This window comes from Micromys minutus (assembly GCF_963924665.1).
Source record: "Micromys minutus genome assembly, chromosome: 2".
In the NCBI taxonomy this organism is placed as follows: domain Eukaryota; kingdom Metazoa; phylum Chordata; class Mammalia; order Rodentia; family Muridae; genus Micromys; species Micromys minutus.
The window spans coordinates 12,391,937-12,410,420 of NC_137971.1; the positions used below are offsets into that span (position 1 = coordinate 12,391,937).

General features: G+C 40.0%; 1 protein-coding gene across 1 annotated transcript in view; it reads right to left on the reverse strand.

Annotated features, from left to right (window-relative positions):
* SORCS3 (sortilin related VPS10 domain containing receptor 3) overlaps window positions 1-18,484 on the reverse strand; it is a gene marked incomplete at both ends in the record, with an annotated part of 603,941 nt that overhangs the window by 212,621 nt on the left and 372,836 nt on the right. The window contains one exon of the mRNA XM_080913549.1: window positions 4,070-4,143. Within this exon, the coding sequence (XP_080769675.1) occupies window positions 4,070-4,143 (74 nt within the window). The remainder of the gene's footprint in view (window positions 1-4,069; window positions 4,144-18,484) is intronic.

Here is an 18,484-nt window from a genome sequence, read left to right on the forward strand (position 1 = left end):
ACCTTAAAATACTAAATACCTGGGGGTTTTCCATGTCATTATCTCTCCCCTAAAGGATCCTTCACTGGGACTCCTGAGTGCTCACAGAAGGGTGGGGCGACTGTTTTGATTTCCTATTCTTTCCACTTCCCATTTAAGAAGACATGCACAGAGGACAACACCCAGGAAAAGTGCAGGGCCATAGAGATGAATCTCTGAACTGCAAGTGCTAACACGAACCGTGTAGAAAACAAAAGTCAACAAACAAAAGCTATCCTACTACAGAATGGGCCCATTTGCTCAGCATCTTCCATGAGGACCACTCATGGCTCAGTGGAATTAAACGATAGAAAATGAAAGCCCAGCAGGCAAACTTCCCGCCTGACTGTAACTCTTCTGTAACATGTAGTGACTAAGAAATGTGGAGAGAGAATATTAAGACACTTCTCCTCCTGTGCTCCTGTAAATTCCCATTGCTGGAGCACCTGGAGAGATAAAGAGGGAGCACTGTGCAGGTCCAGAGGTTACAGGATGGCCAGGTATCAAGTGAAAAAGGGGATAACTCGTAAACACAGAGCTTTTGAGTCAGCTATCTCTCCTGATGAAACATGAATGATGTTATCCTGCATCTAAAGATCCCTAAGTGAGCTCTTTGATATGGTTAGAAAATCTGTTTTAATTATGGAGCTGTTTGTTATGGGCAATAGTGAATATTATGGCTCATGTCCTGCACTGTCCCACCAGCATTGGGGGCTCCGCTAAAGAAGAAATTCACAAAGGAGGTTCTCAAACATTCCGATAACCCCCATTATAGCAGTTTGGGTAGAAATCACCTCTGGAATACAATATCCATTCTCTTTCCCCAGATTTTTCTCTTAGCTTCTGCTTTTGTTGGCCAAAAGAAGCAGGAATAAAGTCACATTGACAAAACTCCACCCCTCAGACATTTGCAAATGCCCAAGTCTTAAGGAGCAGTATTTAGAGACATTTCTTACATATCATGCAGTCATCCTGTGTCTAAAAACTACAAATTAAAACTCTCCTTGACTTTTACTTTAGAGTCTATTGATACCATGGCTCCCATGCCTCCTCTCAAGTGTGCCCAGCACCTCCTTACCACACTCAGGAGCCTCTCTCCAGAAGAAGTAGCTTTAGAACATCCATCCCTCTGTTTGGTTGTATTTTTATTACATCATAAGGAAGCTAGTGAATAGTGGTAAAAATAGCATTGTGCTTATGGTATGGACTCCGGGTTGTAAATAGATCCTTTGAACTGTTATCAAATGTCCATGAGCATGCAGCCCCAGCATACACTGATTCTTGTTTATGCACCAGCAAAACAGTGAATGACTTAAGGGTCACCCTCTAAAGACGGTAACCAAACACAGGACTTAAAAGCACTTGCTAGTAACTTTAAGTAACGGAGTTATACTGTACAAGTTAAATGTCTGAAGTAGAGATCTAAAACCATTGACTCTCACCACATTCAAATATCCTCCTTTCGATGACCCTGTGAAACTTGCAAGACAAACTCTCTTTTCACTGCATGTATGTGGAAAACACAGGGTAAATAAAGCACACCAACCTTTGCCCTTTTATCTAGAGAAACACATACTTTGAATTTTCTCAAAGGGGTAGAAGATATGCCTATTACACACGCCAACCATGTGACTTCAACACAAGTGGCTAAAAGCCATAGATAGCCTTGGATTCTATCTTTGGTGGGGAAAAAAAAACAGAAAGAAAACTATGAGCCCTTCTTCTGTGACTCCTGTGACACCTGAAAGAATAATCACAGCAATTACACATCAGAAGAGGAGTGATAATTGCAAAAACGAAACGCTCAGCTATCCCTCGGCTGGCTGGCATGGGCACTAACTTTTATATTTCCCCATGGGGGAATATATGAAAGGAGCACAGAGTGGAACAGAGATGAAACACAATTATCAGGACCTGGGGATTTATTGTCTGTTCCACAGAAGAAGGGAGCAGAGGGGAAGCAGCTGGAACATTCCTCTCTGGCTCTTTGCAAAAGATAGGAAAATGCTCTTCTTTGTCTCCCATCCCTGAATTCCTTGTAGACGGAATACATTTTGGGTCAAATTTTTGAGGGCGACTCAGTGTCCCTATGGCTCCATTGGGGCTCCGGCCTGGCTACAGGGAATGGCCTCTTCAAGTTCCATATATGCAACACTGTAAGTCATAGCTAAGGTCACCCCCCCATTGATTGTTGGGCTCCTCTCTTAACCCAGGTCTCTGACTCTTCCTGGAGATACCCCATACCTCCTCACCCTCACCAGCTGCAGACTGCATTCATTCTCATGGCCATCTGGCCATCCCTCCTGTCCAGCCCCACAGCTGATACTGAACCCCCATTCCCCTCCCCTTCCCCCTCTCACCTAGTACTCTCCTTCCATCTACCTCTTATGACTATTCTATTCCTCCTTCTAAGTGAGATTCAAATACCCTCACTTGTGCCTTCCTTCTTGTCTGTGGAGTGGAGTGTGGGTATCCTCTATGCCTGATGTCCAATTACATATGCATATATACCCTGCATGTTCGTCTGTCTGTCTACATCTCCCTTCAGCAATGATGATGTGGCTCATGCCACATGCTCTGCTTTCTCCTTCCTTGGCCCACTGCCTTACCGTCTCAAGTTTATTCCACAAACACCAGAGGGATTTTTACCTCTTTACTTGAATAATAGCACACTGAGAAACTGGTCCATTTCCATTGAAGAAAGGTCTACTATAATGCTAGACTATCGGTGGGGTAAATATTTCCTTTTTTCTGTCTTAGTCTACTGCAAAAGATTAATAGTTCTAATAGTAATAAGAGTTATGGATGAAAGAACTCTTGGTCTGCAAAAGGCAAAAACAGTAAGAATAGGCCAGGTGTGGTGTCAAGAACAATTTATTTCTCTCTTCTGTTACCACTGAGCTGTGCACAACAGAACTCGGTGGGTTGCCATTGTATGCATGAGCAACTATTGTTTTTAATTCTGGAAATAGTTTTGCGACTACAAAGGGGAGCTGTTCATTTACAGCTTTGTTAGTGTGACTGTGCAAATGTCCAAAGCAGTTCTCAGCATCTTCCCCACATCTCCAACTATTCTGGATGTTGTCTAGAGTACAAATGACACGGGTGTGACTTTCTACAGAAACTGGAAGATGTTTAAAATAAGTTGTGACTAGATACTACTTTTGAGTGCTTTAATCTTGTTTTCACTTTTAATTAAGCATATGATTTAATGTATTATATATGTTGCTCTAGGCTTTTTCATTCCTATTTCTCTATCTATTATTTCTGCTGAAGTAAGCAGGATCGAAGAATCTCATGATTACAGGGAAATGTAGAAGACAAATGGACACTGAATTTGCCTTAATATGGTAAAATAGTATGCATGATTAAAGGAACAGTACTTAATAAAAACACTTTCTGATTAGACAGAAGGGCTAATTTCCTGTTCAAAACACGAATTCACTAAGAACAATGTTTTACAATATATGGCCCATGGGGAGAGTTCTATGGCATTTATTGGAGGTGACATAAGAAAAGATTCTATAGTAGCTTCAGGTTTGGCATACTTCTTCTGAGTCTTCCCTATCTTAACATGGCTCCCAAGTCTGGAATTTTAAAATTGAACAGTTGTAACCTAAAGTTTCTTGACCACAGAAATTTTTATGAAAAGAGAAAAAAAATGGTAGAAATTGTTTTTTGGAGGATGTCTTTGGGAACAGTGTTCTGTAGCCAGGTCCATAAAATATGTACAATTCCAAGCTGGGGAGAGCTTGGTAGTGTATCTAAGAGCGCCTGGTGACAACCCTTCACGAGCTCAGTGCTTTGCAAAGTTGATGGACACAAGAGGTGCTGAGGAACCACATTCCAGTTCCGTAACTCATGCCAGGGCCTTGGATTCCACACTTCTAAGGGGCCCATGCTGCTGCCCATGAACTTCTCTGTGAGTAGCAAAGAGCTCATCAAAGGCACTTGTCCCCCACTGCTGCGGGTGCCCAGAATGGTCTCGGCCTCTCCATTATCCCATGTTTTTCTTTATCCTAGAGGTGTAGACTACAGCAAAGGTGCTTACCAGTAAAACCTGTTGGGCGTGATGCGCTCATGCATGAGTTGCCACCTTCGGCCAAAGTCCATGGAGCTATAAAGCTGAAAGACAGTGAAGCAAGAAATACATTGAATAAGGTGAGGGCCAAGTATGAAGAACAACACATGTGTCCCCCACTAGCCAGTGACAAGACCAGAGTACCAGCCAAGTAGATAGCCAATCTGCTCAGATAAAAATGCAAGAATCATATTGTGCCTTCTTGATCCACTTGTTAATTGACTAATGCTTAATGCTTTTGATCTGAGTATAAATATATTTCTGGTGGCTATCGCTCATTCTTCATAGCTAAAAACATCAAAGGCGATTCATAAAATTTTGCATTAAAACCACTGATCCATTTGCACAATGAGCTCTTACCCTGAAGAACGTGGCAACGTGTAACAGTTATATTTTGTACTGTTAGTGAAAAGGTTCGTGTGTAAAAATATTCATCAGTTGCTATCTAAGGTAATGTTCCAGGCAACATGTTATATTCTTTGATTTCTTTGTTTATGATTTATATGATGTAAGTACTGTGAAATGGAACTCTTAAATGCCACCAGAAATGCCAGGATGGTAACAACCCCATGTCTTGACAAGATGTCAGGAATAACCCCCAGAAAATTTCCTTCTTCCAAGCAATACAGTCACAAATATGGCCTCCCCCACATACCAAACAAATAAGCAAACAAACAAATTAATTAAAACTTTGTAATTATTTCAGCCTATACATCTTTTTTTTCATTTCTTATTTTTACTTCATACTTATTATGAAGTACACTATATCTTTCAGACTGATCTACTTTTGGTTGTATATCCATCTGTTACATACAAAGTGTCTGTGAAATGCTCATTGTATTAACAATAATTTAAAAACAGAAATAGGCAAGTCAAACTATACAGCAACTTGTAGGAAAAAAAACCTTGATGAACTCCAGGGCTTTGGAGAAACATCCGAAAGAATCTCAGGCCTGGCTAGTACTGTCTGATTCCATGACCACTTTTGTGGTTATCTCTATAACAACCTATGAGAGACTGACCATGCGTCACTTTCAATAGAGTAAGAAAATTAAGGCACAAAGATTGATTCTTTATGACAATGAATAGTGATAGTGGTGGTATTAATAATTCTACCATGTTGTGCTTTCAAATATATACCAGACTCATATCGCTAAGATAAAGGTGAAGTAGTTATTACCAACATCAGAACCTACTTGTGACCATTTTCTGATCCATCAAAATAGACACAATCATTCCACTCACAATCCTGCCACCGCATTTACTATCTGCCTCATGGTACTAATCTCCTGAGAAGCACTATAAGCATTTATAAGGTTTAGTCATCCATGTGAGAGAGAGAGGGGCTTTAGGCTGACTGGCACTTCACATGGGAGCCCTATTTTCTGAAACTCAGTCTTGAAGAAGTTGAATTTGGGTTAAAAGTTCCAGGACTTAAGATTTCTAATGGCACCACAAATTCTGCTTCTAAGAATTTTGTATCTAATCTGCCATGATTCTTATACCATATTTGGGTAGTTCTGCACACAAAATTCTACTTGTGAGAAAATCAGAGGAATCCAGCAGTGAAAAAGGTGGCCCTTAACATATAGAAATAGAAACATGTGCAATAACATCCCCAAATAGTATCCCCTCTAGCTGTCACCTGTAAGGTTGTACAAGCCAGAACCTCACTACCAGGTCATGTGGCCACACTACAAGTCCATCACTTCACATTGTACATGATTATCTAAAAATATTTATGGCATTTAGAAAAATAACTTGGCCAATTTATGCTTTTATACTTTACCAGGCTGATAGTTATTGAAAAGTGGCACCATGAAAAATTATAATTTTCTATTGGCAAAATTAGTTACTCCCATAAAGTTATAAAGACATATATAGATTGATACTATTGATACGTACTTTGGTTTTCAATAGGCTTATATAAGATAGCCATGGGTGTATGCTATTAATTCCATTTTAAACATGAAGGCATCAACATTTGATGCTGAAGGTGATGGTGGCAATGCCACATAAAACCAGCCTGACCCTCCTGGGTTAATGATCTCAAGTCTCTGCCATCCAACTATCTATGTAAAGACAGGCAAAACTAGTATTTACAGCTCCTATTGTCCTTTATGTGTCAATGTAGAGAACAGAGCAACACTGACTTTAAACTATTACCTTAGGTGACATTCAACAGCACATCCCATATTTATTAAAAAATAATTATTGTATGCATTATATATTTATGACTGCAATGGGACACCTTTGTGTGTTTGGTTGTGAAAATGATCAAACGATGCTCAATAAATCTATTGTGTCACCATAGTAACTATAGTTAGCACTTGTAACATAAAAACACTTAAATTCTACCTTTCTAGAAATGATACAAGGCATTGATCATGCCACTATTCTGGGAAACAGATCTCTAGAAAGGACTTTTGCTGTGTAGATAACTTTTCCCTTTAATCAGTTTTCCCGCACCCCTCCCTACCTTTTGGCCTCTGGAGACCATCTGCTTTTGACTGGTCTTTGAGGCCAGCTTAAGATTCTTAAATCGGTGAGATTGTGTGGACTACAATTTTCTGTTCTTTACATCTAATTCTTTAGAAAGAAAAGAATGTAACTCTTCTGAGAAGACCTGCAGATATGCCCTGTGCTTTGTGATAGGGGAAATGCTATTAAAACACACATACCTGCATACACACAAACAGGCACACACACACACGCACACACACACACACACACACACACACACACACACACACACACACACACACACACACCGGGAGGCGAATATAGAGACCTGATGTATTGACCGAGGAGAAATGAAACAATGAGATTCCAAGAATAAACAAAACTGTAGGAAGTCCATTAGAGGTCCTTAAGAGCAGCAATGCGTAAAAAGCTAGACAGAGATTTATGAAGCAGAAGGGACAATAATAACAAAAGGACGAAATGGACCAAAATGACTAATATCTTGAACCTGACCTGTAGAATCACTCTCAGTTTGAAGAAAGGATATGATGGCTCTTGGGGGCTCAATGGAAACAGAGTTATTCCTCCCACCTACCTTCCGGCCTATCTTCAATCAGTTTGCCTGTGTCTATTTCTGTTTGTTTGTCTGCAGTATCTATATACTAGAAATGAGATGTGTCAGACCAGTAATTGGGAGGAAGCTATCAATTACTTTCTTGCAAGAATTGACTTTTCTTAGGAGGTCTTCAAGAAATAATTTATTGTCCTTCCCATGCAGTTATGGGAGAGCCTGATGCTCAGACTGAAATGCATGTTTCCCATTTAAATGTAGGAGGCTCCTGATTCACATATGACACACATCTCAACCTTTGTCGGGCAGTGAAGAGATGACTGTCATGTCTTCAAATGCTGACAAGCCAGGCAGAACCCAAGAGGCTCACCCTGGAATGCTGGAGTCTCTACCCTTTGGGGAGGTGATCAGTACCTCTGCCATGGAGGGTCATGTCAGAAGGAGCGTGCTTCCTAGGGACCGTTCTGTAGAGACATATAGCTCCTCTCATCGCATGATCTTTCTACCACAGGAAGGATGAGCAGTACTGCCTTCCTCCACCGTTCCTGCTTTTGCTTTCTCAGCTCTTCAACTTGACTGATGAGGAAAAAAATTAAATTGAATTTTCTGCCCATGGGCATATTTGGATGAATAGAAAGAACAGGCTCCCCTCCATCTAGGGCTCAGGCTTAGCTACCCATGTATCTCAATGTAAAGTGAGTAGCTGAGCCTGAAATGTATTTTCTTTCTACCATGAGCTTAGGTCTTTGTAGCCTCTTCATTCAGAGACTCCATTTAATCATTCATGCACTTACTCATTTATTCACAGAAAGCATGGGAAACAACTCTCATACAGTAGGCACTGAGCTAAGAGCTAGGGTTACAATGATGAAAACCATGATGGCTGATGGAAGATAGAATTTCATATAATTATATCACCCTGAAATATATGTCATTGCAGTCTCTGACAAATTATGGAAGACTGGGATTTTTGTCTTTTTATCATCCACACTTTAAAAATTATTATGAACCTAAATGACTTTTATAATTAAACTGTAATATTCAAAAGGAGATAAAATTGTGATTTTGCAAAAGGAAGTGTAAGAAGAATATTAATGTTATGAAAACATTCCTGATATGCTGCTCAAAAAGAAAAGAATAAAAATGTTGACTTAACTATTAAAATCTGAAATATGCTAAAAATAAGCCAAAATATTATCAATGTTCATCTCTAAATTACAGGATAATGAATTGTTCATATATGTATGTGTGTGACTATGTGTGTGTGTGATGTTTGTGTGTGTGTGTGTGTGTGTGTGTGTGTGTGTAATTTAAACATTTACATCAGTTTCAGTTATTTGTTTATGGTGGATAAATATTATACATTAGCAGTTGTGAAAGTACATTCTATGTGTATTTTATATGGAAAGATTTTTATTATAATGGACATATTACTCTATTTTTATTCTTGAAAGGACAAGAATTAAAACCAGTTTTATTTTAATGAGGTAACTAGTATTAGACAAAATAATAAGGTACTTCCCACAAAATTGCCTTCCACATAAATTTCCACACATGGTGTTACAGTCTTACTTGAATAAGCAATGGATCCGCGCATAGGGTGTTTATACAGCCTATATGGTTTCAACTTGATGTTGTTCATGCAACATTAAAGTACAAGGTGTTTTAGAAATACAGAACAGCCCTAAATCAGACCATTGTTTGTAGAGTGCTACACATAGGAAGCCATATTTGCTTTGTATCCTGCTTCATGCTCCCTTCTGACAATGACATCAGTCTCAGACATCACCAGGGAACTAATCTGATTTTCTCCCTTCCCTGTCTTTAGCTCATGGACTAAAGTGGCAATTTAATCAATAGGATATTCTGTAGGGAGAGCAACAGGTTATACCCTAAATTTAAGTTCAATAAAATAATGCAAGTTTGTGAGAAGCATCAGGCATCACTACAAGCTGACACGGAGACATGGTGGAGTCCTCTATTCCCAGTGCATGAAAAAGTTATTTTATGTAGAAATAACATCTTTGCAGATGCAATGAGGTAAAACTGAGATCATTAGGGTAGGCACTAATTCATGAGACTGTCTTCTGATGAAGAAAGATGGTAACACATGAGGACAATGGAAAAACATTGAGTTGGAAGTAATTGTCCCTGGAAGACAGCCAATCAGGGGAAGCGGCTGCAAGCCAAGTATTGCCTCTGGTGGTTGATAAACTCCTCGACTAGGAAAGCAGGGAGGTATCTTCCAAAGGTTTGAAAGGTATTGGAACTCTATCAAATGTCTTGATTTTAGAATTCTACCTTCCAGAGATGAGACAACAGCTTTCTGATGTTCTAAGGTAGTGGCTTGCGGTATTTTGCTGTCTCCGTACATGAAAAGTGCTGTAGGTATTGTATACCCAGGGAGCAGGCATCTGAAAGACAAGCATGATTGTAGGTCTTGATGAATCTCTCTGCCACCCTTTATTTTGATGGAGGCATAAATTATACTGATAAAGTCTTCTACAAAGTCAGATCATTGTCTCTGTGACTGGAAAACCTATACTATTTGCCTACATTTCTCTGCTCAATGCATTTTTCAGAGAATCTGAATCCGAAAGATATTTTGCAAGAATTGGGGATCATAATAATTCCATGTAAATAACAAATACAGTCAGAGGGGCAAGAAAAAACGTCTTTTAGAGGAGAATTTGGTGTTTAAACCAGCTCTCCTTCAGATGGTCTATGTCCAACAAAGAAGAAAAAAATGTATTATAAAAATGTCTACATAGAAATTTTTGCTTACAGAAAGTCTAGGCTTGATGTTTAAATGCCCTCAAGAATTTATGTTATACACGACGGCTTTTGAAAAATATTATCTCTGAAATAAAATAAGCAGGCTGTGTGTAGCTCAGCACACACACACATGTGCACACATACACCACATTTTTACTCTAAATAAAATGGTCTCTGTCTTTTCCTTTGATGGCAGAAGGATGCGTGTGGGAGGGCTTAGCTGTCCAATGCCTGACTACAGGGATTGTGACTATGGTTGCAAGAAAACAAAGAGAATTCAGGACCAGAAAGTTCTAGAGATTTTTTTTCCATGTGTACCTCTGTATAGAGCCTCCAACGGTCTCTACAGAGTCTCTGGCTTCACTATGAGAGATGACAAACCCCATCCAATGCTCCTTCAAGTTTCAGAGAATAGACTATAGCCTTTGTCCCCAGCCATTGGGAGACATTCCTTTCTATGAAGACATCTATCTAAAAGAGACATATGGTGTTCCCTTAGCCCTGTCACTTGGCAGAGAACAATGTTTGTCTTTTCTTCTTGAAGATTTTCACCCATGGCGATTGCTGTCTCATGTATTTTCCTCTGATGGATTTCTTCAATCATTCTCTTAACAAATACAAATAATGTAGTAAGAGCTATCCATTTTATTTGGGTTTGGGGATATATCTTCAAATAAAATGAACAAAAACTTTCTGCCTTCAAGGGCCTGGCCTTCACTTAAAGATGCAGGACTAAAAGGCCCTGAACCCCATAGTGCAGCTCATGAGGACTGTGAGAACTGTTTTGCCATTTGTACTTGTTAGACACAGGCTAATCTGTCTGACACTTAACACAGAGAATCTTACTCAAGAGGAAGATATTCTCATTTATATTGAACCTCTTGGTCTGCTAAGACTGGTTTCTATTTCCGTTCTTTTCATAGAGGCAAAAGGCACAAAATATTTTCTCTTTCCTTTTGATTTCAAGGAGTAAATACAATGACACTCAGCAGAAGGCACTGCACACAAGGCTGGTGACAGGGAGTGAGCCCCATCTGCACTGGGCTGATCTGCACTTCAGCTTATCAAAAGCTGATCAAGTAATCATTAGGTTTAATCTTATTTTAAGGGAGTCCAAAAACTTGGATTTTTTTTCTGTGAAATCTTCATTTTAATAATCCCTTTGGCCAAAAATTCAAATGTCTAATGTAATTCAGAAATAAGATGTGATTTGACGCAAATGGGCAGATGCTGCCTCAGCACCACCAGTGACATTGTTCTGGTTTACTTGCCTCAAGAAGCATGGTTAGAATATGCAATTGTCAATCAATTTTAATTTTATAAAAATACTAGTAGCAGTTTATGCATCTCTTGTAAAATATTAGATCCACACTTTGGAATTTGAAATCCAAACTAAATTAAGAATCTCATTTTCTGATTAAGAATCTCCTTTACAGTTTCTTTTATCTAATTTCTAGGACCCTAGATGGTAAAATGCATTCCACTTAATTATGTGTGTTCTTCTTTAACTTTGGGATCCTTGTTGACTGAGCTAACTGAGAAGTTTGGAGCTGAATTAAATTACTACCTGTAGTCAATGAATTGAGAGCATTTTACTCAAGCGTCTATTTAGTATCATGAGAGCACCATATGATTCTATGTGCAATGACTCTCAAGAGTGGCACAATGTCTGTTACCCCTAAAAATCTACATCTAGGCAGGAAGAGAGAGGTGTCAGCAGTTAGGTGAAACACAGAGTCTCATAAAACACCAGAAACCATGCTCAGCTCTGTCCTCTGGGATGGCTCAAAGCTCAGGCATCATGGATGAGTAGGTTCTGACCTAAAGAGTTCCACCTCACCCTTGTAGATAACCAAGATGAAATATCTTATCATTACAAGAGATGCTGGAAATAAAACAGCATGATGTCATCCTCCACAAGAATACAATTCATTTGGCCCAGATCACCAAGGGCTCTGGAGCTCAATGAAGATAAAGCTGAGATGGAAAGAGATCCAAAAAGATGGTCAACGTGACTAAAGAGGAAACAAAGGAGACATGACCATCAATATGTACTGGAAGGGTATAACAGATTAGAAGACTGACCTTTCAGAGTGAAATAGATCAAAATTGGAAGGTGGGGAGGAGCACTGATGCAAGCAGGTAGGTACTTAACTAACAGAAACCGGAAAAAAAAAAAGCAAATTACAATCATGAAGTCAAGGAAATAAATGTTCTTAGTGGAATGAGATTTGCCTATGAAGGAATTTAGCACTGGATTAGGGGGAGGCAGGATATCTCCAAATAAAGCAAACAATTTCAGATTGAAAACTTCTTAGAGCTCTTTATCAGCCCATACCAAACCCCTAAAGTGTTCCATTAACAAATTGGACATCTGACCTGGAGCTGTTTGAAAGTACAAATAGGCCCATGTCTTGGAGTCTTTTCTAAGACATGTATGTGCTTAAAATTAATGACAATGATCTTCACAGATTTTCAAATGACCTGGATTATCTAGAAAAAAAATTCTACATCTATGACATACCTATTTCAGTTCTTCTGTCAGAGAGGAGAATTTTCCATTTCTACTTTGAGGAAGAATGGCAGATAAACAACAAGGGACTGGGTGTCCTATCTGGAGCCAATATGCATGCTTTAGACTATCTGTCTTAGGTACAGTGTAAGGTACTATACTAAGAATTTGAGCTCTCCAAAATCCTCCAGAAGCTACATCTCACTGGGTAGTCATGTAAGACCACAGAACCAACAATTTTAACAACTTAAATAGGTTTCAGACCTATGTCCAGATAGGTGCTTTGACATATGGGTGATCTAAGTCAGTGTACTCGCTGGTTTTATGTTACCTTGACACAAGCTAGAGTCATTACAGAAGAAGGAACCTCAGTTCAGGAATTACCTCTATGAGACCCAGTTATAAGGCACTTTCTCAATTAGTGATAAATGTGGGCCTGCTCTGATGGGCGGTGCCATTCCCTAGGCTGGTGGTCCTGAGTTTTATAAGAAAGCAGACTGAGCAAGCCATGAAGAAGCAAGCTAGTAAACAGCATTTCTCCATGGTGTCTACATCAGCTACATCAGCTCCTGCCTCCAAGATCCTGTCCTGTTTAAGTTTCTGTCCTGATATCCTTTGGTGATGAACAGTCACGTGGAAGTGTAAGCTGAATGAACCCTTTTCTCGCCAACTTGTTTTTTTGGTTGTTGAGTTTCATCTCAGCCATAAAAACTCGAAACAAGACAGTCAGAAAACATGAGTGAGTGTCCTTCACACAGACATAACTAGTTAGTTCTGAAAGTGAAATTCAAAATCCAGGGCCCCAACTCCAGCACAGTGCTCACTTTTCTAACTATCCTGACTTTTCTGTTAGTTGCAAGATGTTAAAAACAAGTTTATATAACCTTGAAGAAATAATGTTTCATTTGTGTGTGTTGTGAAGGGCTGACATTGTATCCTGAATTTAGCCAGTGCCTCTATTTACACAAATTATTTTTACAATTTCTTTCATCCTCTTTTATGTTGAAGAGTATTTTCTAGGCTAATAGTCACGTAAGCCAATCTTGTAAACAATTTATGTAGTATTTACTGAAATCCATTCTTTTGTCTCCAAGGCCTTGTTCCCTTGACCATTTTCCTGTGCAATCAGAGCCCATTCATTTTTAGATATTGCAATTCAGAAATAGTTCGCATTAAGGCATACCCTTTGAACAAAAAGGCTTGTTTCTCAGTGAGGTGAGCTGACCATACTGGTGATACTCAAACTTTCCTCCCCTCATTTTGTCAGTGTTTTCTCTCTCCTTATTGGCTTTGGCTTCACAGCGCTGTCCACTGTTAACATGCCCTTTCCTGCCCACTCTCTCAGTCCTAGACACTGTCCAATTTAGCTTAAACTCCATCCCAAGGTCAATTTTTGCTTTGGTTTGTTTGTTTATTGTTTTGTATTGTTTCTTCTCAGAGATCTAGATCTATAGGTTTCCGAGCTGAGAAGAACATGTTTCATTTACACCATGATCTGTAGCAAAGCGCTGACAGCCACCCTTCATTCAGTTCAGAAGAAGTGAAAACTCTACTGTTCCTGCATCAGGAAATGTTAGTCTCTGTGGAAATATGGGCCTTCATGTTGCTTAGGGTTTTAGGAGTAATGATGTCTTAGAGAATGCAAATTCATTCAAAGTTCAAAATTCTTTGAGTTTTAAATGATTTTTAAAATTAAAATACAAATCCTCTTCTCTCCTCTTCTTTCCAATTGCTCCCATGAGCCCCTACAAACACTGCCCTCTCTCAAACTCACGTCTGTCTCTTTTTTTAAATTGTTGTGGTATATGTTTTTCTTTTAAGTGTCTAAATATGAGGAAAATGGTCTACATTTCAAAGACACCTTTTCAGAGGCAAAACAAAGGACAGAAACAACCTCATGCCCTGCACCTCCTAGATCCCTCAATCACTGCACCCCTGCACTCAGGCACCCCTGCACCCTTGCACGCTGCATTCCTGCAATCCCTGCACCCCTGCACCTCAGCATCCCAACATCAGGAATTTTCCCAGACCCACCTTTCAGTATGTCTTCTCTAGTTTATCTGACACGGTATATTCTGCATGTTGCTATTTCCTGTCAGTATTTCCTGATGGGGACATTAAAGCTCCATGGTGATATAAATTTGTCAAGATTCTAAAGGATAATTCCAGAAAAATTGGTTCCAAATACAACATGCGTAGCATTCCTACATGCCAATAGCAATGAGTGAGGGGTTTTGACAAATAAAAGTAAACAGAAAACTCAAAAGTTCACCCTAAGAGGAAAACTGTAGACACATGGAACAGAAAACTGACCAAGCAGTTGGAGATTTACAGTGTTTTTTGAATGTGTAAAGTGGCTGAGCTGGGAAGTAGCCACGCTTTCTTCCCCACAGCATCAAATGGCAGAAATGAGACCGAAAACTGACATTCACACTGAAGCAAATGTTGGCTTTATGGAAGAAATAATATTACATGATAAGATCTCTCCACGGCCGGGAGGAGCTGCTCGCCATCCCAGCAGGGTCTCCTGGGAGCTTTGTGATTCGTTTCAGCAGAAGACGGATGAACACTTTGATTAAGACAATATTATCTGGAAATTAAAGTGTCAGATGAGGTTTAAACTTGATGAGTTTACTGGTCCCTTCAGGTAGGTATATGACTATTTGATTTTTAGTCCAAGAGCAATAACCACATAGAACCCAGGAGGTACTCGCACTGATGTTTCCCTAACATTTGTGAAAGATGCTTTGTAAGGGAACCTGAGTGTTGTTGAAAGAAACAAGATTGTGCACCACCTGCAGGTAGAAATCTCCTCCCTGTAGCTAAGTCCTTTCTTTGTCAAGGGGTTTCTAACATCTCCCTGGAGGACCTAGAATTATTTCTTCACTCTGCATCTGGGTTGCCTTTGTTCCTAGTTTTGGCTTCATGCTGTACTGGGAGTTGCACTGTCCCAGCTCTGTGTGGTCTATAAGAACAGTGGACAAGTTTTACCCCCACCAGGTAAGTACACCTATGCTGTTCTGTCCCAGCTCTGTGTGGTCTATAAGAACAGTGGACAAGTTTTACCCCCACCAGTTAAGTACACCTATGCTGTTCTGTCCCAGCTCTGTGTGGTCTATAAGAACAGTGGACAAGTTTTACCCCCACCAGTTAAGTACACCTATGCTGTTCTGTTGGAAAGGAAAGACCAGGTAGAAGAGCATCCAGATCAAAGAGCGAATCTAACTGAGATAATACAAATCTCCCCACCAACCCTACTGTTTTATGCAATGAACTCACTATGCTGACTTGAGATATATGTATGTGTGTGTGTGTGTGTGTGTGTGAGAGAGAGAGAGAGAGAGAGAGAGAGAGAGAGAGAGAGAGAGAGAGAGAGAGAGAGAGAGAGAGAGAGAGAGAGAGATCTGTGGAAGACTCTATACCTGTATTCTGTTCATGTGAACATGTGGGGACACATTTGTATATGGGTGTACATGCACATGTGTGTACATCCTTGTAAAGGGCAAATATCAACCTTGACTGTTATTTCTTGGGTGCTGTCCACCTTGATTTTCTTTGTTGCAGTAGTCTCTCGCTGGCCTGGGTCCATTGGTTTTTTTACCTCACCGAGACTCAGATTACACACAAATGCCATCCTGTCCATTTTTCCACATCTGTTTTGGAGACCAAATCCAGGTTTGCACACTTGAAAGGCAGGAACTTTACTAGCTGAAGCCCTGGAAGAAGTCTGAATTCCTAAGTTTTCTTACATGAGTAAGGTAAAAGGCTGGCTTCAGAATTGCAGCTCCTGGACTTTAGAAGATGCCTGGTACTTCATAACCATATGTAATTTAGTCACAGTCTAGAAATTCCAACTCAGTGGGTCAGGCCTCGAGCCTAGATGCCTACAACTTAACAAACTCTCAAATTCTGAGGGGTTTTGTTATATGAGAACTCCTTCTAGACAATTCTTGAGGAAGTTTATGAGGGGTTATATAAGAACTTGTTCTAGACAATTCTTGAGGAAGTTTAGAGATTTCTGAACAAGCTCACGCCACCCCAGGTGGACAGGGCCAGCTGAACATTTGAAATTCTTAAGGAGGAGAATTGTCACACATTTATTTAGGACCCACTACTACTATACTGAAGGTTGTGGCTCTCAACCTTTCTAATGCTGCAACCCTTTAATACAGTTAGCTCTTCATGTTGTGGTAACTCCCAACTTTAAAATTATTTTATTGCTAGTTCATAACTATAAGTTGCTACTGTTATGAATTATAGTACAAACATCTAAGCCTTCTGATGGTCTTCGATGAGCCCTGTGAAAGGGTCATGTGACCTCCCCAAAGGTCCACAATACACAGGTTGGGATCCATTGAGTCAAAGCCTTCACCGTGAACTGAACACCTCTGATGCCTAGAAACATGTTCAACATTTATCAGCGGGCTTTGACCGTCTGTTCTGCTTGAAACCACTCTGTTCAACTACCGCCATCAGAATGCAGAGACAGCAAATTTACAGCCTCAGCTAAAATCAAGAGCAACAGCTGGGCTATATGCCTTGAAAGTACAATTCATTTATTACACAGATAATTAGGCTTCCCCTTAAAAGCAACGGTGATCGGCTTAGTGCATAAGTACAGAGGCCTGGCAAGATCTGCCGGGTCTCTCTGAGTGGTGCTTGATCCCTCGATGCTAAAAAGAGTCAAGGGCAAAAAGACAGCATCTGCTTTGGGGGTTCTTCTGTTTGAGACTTTAATGATTCATCCTTGGCTCTCAACTCAGAGCCTCCTGACAAAGTTTCCAGAAACACTGATGCCTTGATCCCATACAATAAATTAATTAATATTAAAATTAACACCAAGACTCTTTTGGAGGAGACTACTCGGGCATGAGGGATTTCCACCCCCACCAGGCCTACGTGATAGAAGTACAGAAGAAAGATTTAGTAGCGTTAATATAAAGCAGAAGTGGGCAAACTGACCCACGAATTTGTTTTGTAAAGAAAACACTGATTAAAAATACTTCCAGACATTTACATCTAGAGATGAGTTGTAAAGGAGATCATCTGGCCATTCAACTATAAGCTAGCTGCCATCCTGTCTTTTGCCAGGGACTGTTCTTCAGTGATGATTTTAAAGAGTAGTTAAGGGCTCCTGAGTGCTTCCTGGCTTGGTTTCATATTCCTTTGACCATATCTCCTAGACTAGGCTCCTAAAGCACATAGTACTATGAAAAAAGATATGGACAGAAAGGGTTGCCATGGTGCCAGGCAAGTCTAGTGAAGTGCAGCATCTTTACTTAACCCTCCCAGCCCTGGTCAGCAAACCTCCAATTATTCTCATCTTGTGGACCAAACAATAAATCTTGGAAGAAGACCAAGCCACTTATTCTAATATACAAAGAGAACATGGAGTTAGATTCAAACCTAATTTTCTGTGTTTATAGCCTGTGCACTCAAAGACTGCATCTACCAGGATTTGCAGAATAGACAGGTGGGGTTTCTGAGTCCAAGTATTCTAAGCTTTGTTGAACAACATGGAGGGGGGTGAGACCTGTAATCCCTCCTAAAAAGGGTCCTGGCCAGCTGGTCTCATTAGCATAATGCCTAATGAAATGAAAATCCCTGAAAGGAGAAGTTGTTAATTTTTAGCTTTTCCATAAGAATATCTTGGCTACATTTACCCTCTGGAACACAGACCTGATCCCTTGTTTCATGAAATTTACATGGTAGTGGAGAAATTGGCAACAAACCACTGTATATTTTTATAGCCACAACCACACATCTGGACACAGTTGATTTCTGCTAGCTCTGGTACTCAGACCCTGCCAAGACTGTGTGAGTGTGGATGTAATATAAAAATGCATTGCTTTTAAAAGAAATACAGAAGTCAGCCTCTGTGGCTCTCTGGAGGCAACATTTCATCAAACAATTAGTGCAGGACCTCGTTTCAGGCGTGTTTCTGTTTAAGACTCCTTTCTATTCTTTGTTGGTTCACAAGCATTAAACTTGTGGCAAGGAGCACTATAGGCTACCAGAAAGCTTGTGGCTCATTCCCATTTTCTCCACAAAGCACATCAGAGCC